This window comes from Colobus angolensis, unplaced genomic scaffold, assembly GCF_000951035.1.
Source record: "Colobus angolensis palliatus isolate OR3802 unplaced genomic scaffold, Cang.pa_1.0 Scaffold51, whole genome shotgun sequence".
Classification (NCBI taxonomy): domain Eukaryota; kingdom Metazoa; phylum Chordata; class Mammalia; order Primates; family Cercopithecidae; genus Colobus; species Colobus angolensis.
The window spans coordinates 7,655,358-7,659,497 of record NW_012118599.1 but is presented as its reverse complement, the minus strand read 5'-3'; the positions used below and the strand labels follow the sequence as shown (position 1 = coordinate 7,659,497).

Genomic DNA, 4,140 nt, shown 5'->3' with positions numbered 1-4,140 from the left:
ATGTATTATGAAAGCGTCTCTTCTGAAAATACTTGTGAAAAATTTATTCTGGATGCCTTTATGCATCCAATTCTCTTTTCAACATTTGTCAATCAAGAAATGACTGAAGGACCTAATAATTATATATATAGACAAGTACCTTAAGGTTGCTGAATAATTCACCACTAAACACAAATAGATAAAGAGAAACACTCCCATAAATATTTTTTGATAAGAAGTAAATCTTTTAGCATATTCCATCCATTTGTTCACTAACTCATCCAACATTAGCTGTGTGCCTATTATTTGCCAGATATTACTATATCTCTATACCTACTAGAGCAATACAGTAACAAATGAGACCAAAGAAAAAGTGCTTGTTCTTATAGACATTAACATCTGTAACATCTAGTCAGAGGATGCACATAATAAACAACTAAATTAATAAATTAGTAAGATAATTTCATAAGGTAATAAGTACTATAAAGACACTAAACCAGGCAAAGATGGAATGGGGTGTCTGGAAGAACTATTTTAAAGTTATTGAAGATGTGAAGGTATGACTTTTGAACTAAGATATAAATTATAAAAAAGGGGATCCCACGGGAACATAAAAGAGTAAGAGTGTTTGAAAAAGGAAGCACTAAAAGCAAAGGCTCTGAGATGTAGGAAAATATGTTTTATGTTCTAAAAATAGAAAGAAGGGCATTAGGAACACAGCATATTGATGAAAGTGGTATAAGATGAGGTCAGAGAAATGGGCAAGAGTCACATCTAGCATATCTTGCAGACTATCGAAAGATTAGGTTTTAATCTAAAAGGAACGGGCAACCGTCAAAGGACTTTAATAAAAGTCATCTAATGTAAATGACGAGTTAACGGGTGCAGCACACCAACATGGCACATGTATACATATGTAACAAACCTGCACATTGTGCACATGTACCCTAGAACTTAGAGTATAATAATAAAAAAAGTCATCTAATTTCTTTTATGAAATCAGTAGTAGAAAAAAACAACACATACTATTTATATTATACCTTAACCAGTTAAAGCAACATAGTTTTTTAAAAGTTCATTATATTAAGAAATAAACACTTAAAAGCAAAAGTAATCTATTTAATGATGTTGTCATATATTGGGAGAAAATTTTCCGTGGGTCACTTGCATTTCTTCACATCCTGTGGGGCAAAGCACTGATGGCTCTTCATTCTGGACTGTATTTTCAAAGATGTCTGTATAGTGAATTGCCTTAGAAGACAGGAATATTGGCTACCCCCAGAGCAAAGGGTAGGTATGCTTTCTGTCCAATATAATAATGCCTCCCTCTAGAACAATGGGGGCCATGCTTATTACCCATTACAAAAGATTCAGAATCCCTAAGCTCAGGGTTCCTCTCCTTGAAAGTAACCCAATACACTGTACAAGAAGTGTCACCTAGCAGCCCTTTTTACATCACTCACATCAATTGGGCATCAAAGGAACTAGCCCAAACCTGCTGATGTTATGGGTATTAACACTGTAGTAACAAACTGTCATTAGGTTCTGATCCAGGGATCTCATATCATCAACCAGCACCCCACTAAACAGGATAACTTGCTAGCTTACAAGAAGGATAATATTTCAGACCCCTTCTGGTTCTTAATACAATGAATTTATTTATATATTGATATATATAATGAGATAATTTTTAAATAACAACAAATAGAAAAATAATAACAATTAACATATTAAGTGCCATATTCTGTTTCAGGAACTATTTTTAATGCTTTAATGTCTTCTCACAACAATCCTATTGGGTAGTAAGTACAAAAAACTTCACTTTGCCAAATATCGTGTCTATGGTAACATAGAAGCAGATATAACATGAGATTAGATTCGGTTTTTTACTTAGCCTTTTTTAAATGCAGGATGACAAAAGTTAGCAGACAAAGGAGCATGTTAAGGGTTACAAATGGCAAAAAGTTTCAAGAAGGAAGAGGTGGTCAATAATGTTAAATACTGTAGAGAATTCAAGATATGGACTAAAAATTATCCACCATATCAGACAAAGAGGGGGTCGCTAGTGAACTTAGGAAGATCAATTATATTATAGTAGAAAATCAAATGCAGTAGACCAAAATGTCAACAGGAGATAGAAGACTAGTAACAATTAACAAGTATTCTACTCCTAAAAGAACCCATGGCTCTAGTAACAAGGGAAGGACTGGGATGGGAGTGTGGGGAAGTTGGTTACTCTTCTGGTTGCTTCATGGTTAAAACTAATTCAAAAACAATGGGATGGCAAGTTTTTCCTATTAATTCTCAGATTAATGTTCCCCTCCCCACCCAGAGCCATTTTAACTGGTAAAATACCAAGGTAATAGGCATAAACCTAGTGATATACTTGAGAGTTCAACACATTTCAACCTGTGAATCAGTGAAATGGATTCATTTCAACAGTTTCAAAATTCCTCAGCCACAGTAAAATATACAATTATTAATACATTTCACTCAAAATATATGAATGTTTTAAATACAGAGGATTTTAAAATGATAAGAAATAAATTTATCATGGATGCCATTATTTTCTTTTGGGCTCGCATGGTTTATAGCGTCAACCTTTTATTTAAGTATACTCTGAAAAGCTAAACTGGTCAACTTTCAGTCTTTGGAAACCTCCAAACTTATATATCTTTACCTTGCACGAGATGCATCCACTGCAAGAGCCAGGATATTTCCATCTCCGCTCGCAGCACATTCGGTTAGTGCAGCAAGACAACGTTCAGCCAAAGCTTGATCCCTGCTGGATTTGATCTATGGAAAAAGTCAAGGAAAGGGACAATTTACATGAAGAGAGAATAAAACAGAGATCAAGAGATTAGACCCTGATGCATACCACGTGGCATTTTTTCCCATAATCCTAACTCCAAATATAAGAGGAAAAAAATGAACAGAATAATATATAACCTAGGAAGTTTATTCATTCAATTCATTCATTCACTCAGGATTTCCTAAAATAATATTACATTTGGTACAACCCCAACAAATCAGAAACATGCAGGGCAATAATAGTGCTGACCTTCCCAAGTAGCACATGTTACTTAGGCTTTTCTAAAGTAGCAAGACATTGAAAACAAGTAGGTCTTTCATATGAAGTATTTTGAAGGAACAGTAAAGATTAGTAGTGACAAGAGAAAAAAATATAAACTTGGAGAATATTTTAGTTATAGTTATATGTTAAGTTTCCATTAGATAAATAACAATATATCGATAATATGTATGTATATTGCTGTACTTTTATTTAAAAATAATCTCGAGAGAGAGACTAAGAGAAAGATATACAATGAAAAGCATAGTAAAAAATGTTTTCCCTGGGTCCTAACTCTGCTCTGCCAACAATTTGTCAAAACAAAGTTGATAAATCCATTTTTTTTTTTTACAAATTGTACCACCTGTAAAAGAGTCTAAAATATGATAGTGCTGAAGCTGCCACGAATGTTATATAGTATATATAAGCAGAGATGGTACAGAAAATTTATACAGTCATCCCTCAATATTTTTGGGTGACTGGTTTCATGATCCACTGCCCACCCTATCCACAGATACCAAAATTCAGGGATGTTCAAAGTCCTTATACAAAATGATATAGTATTTGCATATAACCTATGTACATTTTCTTGTATACTTTAAATCATCTCTAGATTACTTATAATTCCTAATACAATGTAAGAACTACATAAATAGTTGTTATACTGTATGGTTTAGGAAATAACAAGAAAAAAAGTCTGTACACATTCAGTACAGATGCATCCATTCTTTTTTTCTCAAGTATCTTCAATTCATTATTGGTTAAATCCATAGATGTGGAACCCAAAGATATGGAGGTCCAACTATATTTAGGGCAAGAAAAAACTCAACTCCAAATTCTCCATAAAAATGTCCATTTTTGGCCGGACGCGGTGACTCACACCTGTAATCCCAGCACTCTGGGAGGCTGTGGTGGATGGATCACAAGGTCAGGAGTTCGAGACCAGCCCAGCCAACATAGTAAAACCCTGTCTCTACTAAAAATACAAAAATTAGCCGGGCATGGTGGCTCTTGCTTGTAGTCCCAGCTACTTGGGAAGCTAAGGCAGGAGAATCGCTTGAACCTGGAAAGTGGAGGTTGCAGTGAACCAA

General features: G+C 34.4%; 1 protein-coding gene across 1 annotated transcript in view; it reads right to left on the bottom strand.

Moving 5' to 3' along the window:
* Window positions 1-4,140, bottom strand: part of MUT (methylmalonyl CoA mutase) — a 34,313-nt gene that overhangs the window by 12,368 nt on the left and 17,805 nt on the right. The window contains exon 9 of the mRNA XM_011960435.1: window positions 2,660-2,775. Coding sequence (XP_011815825.1) covers window positions 2,660-2,775 — 116 coding nt within the window. The remainder of the gene's footprint in view (window positions 1-2,659; window positions 2,776-4,140) is intronic.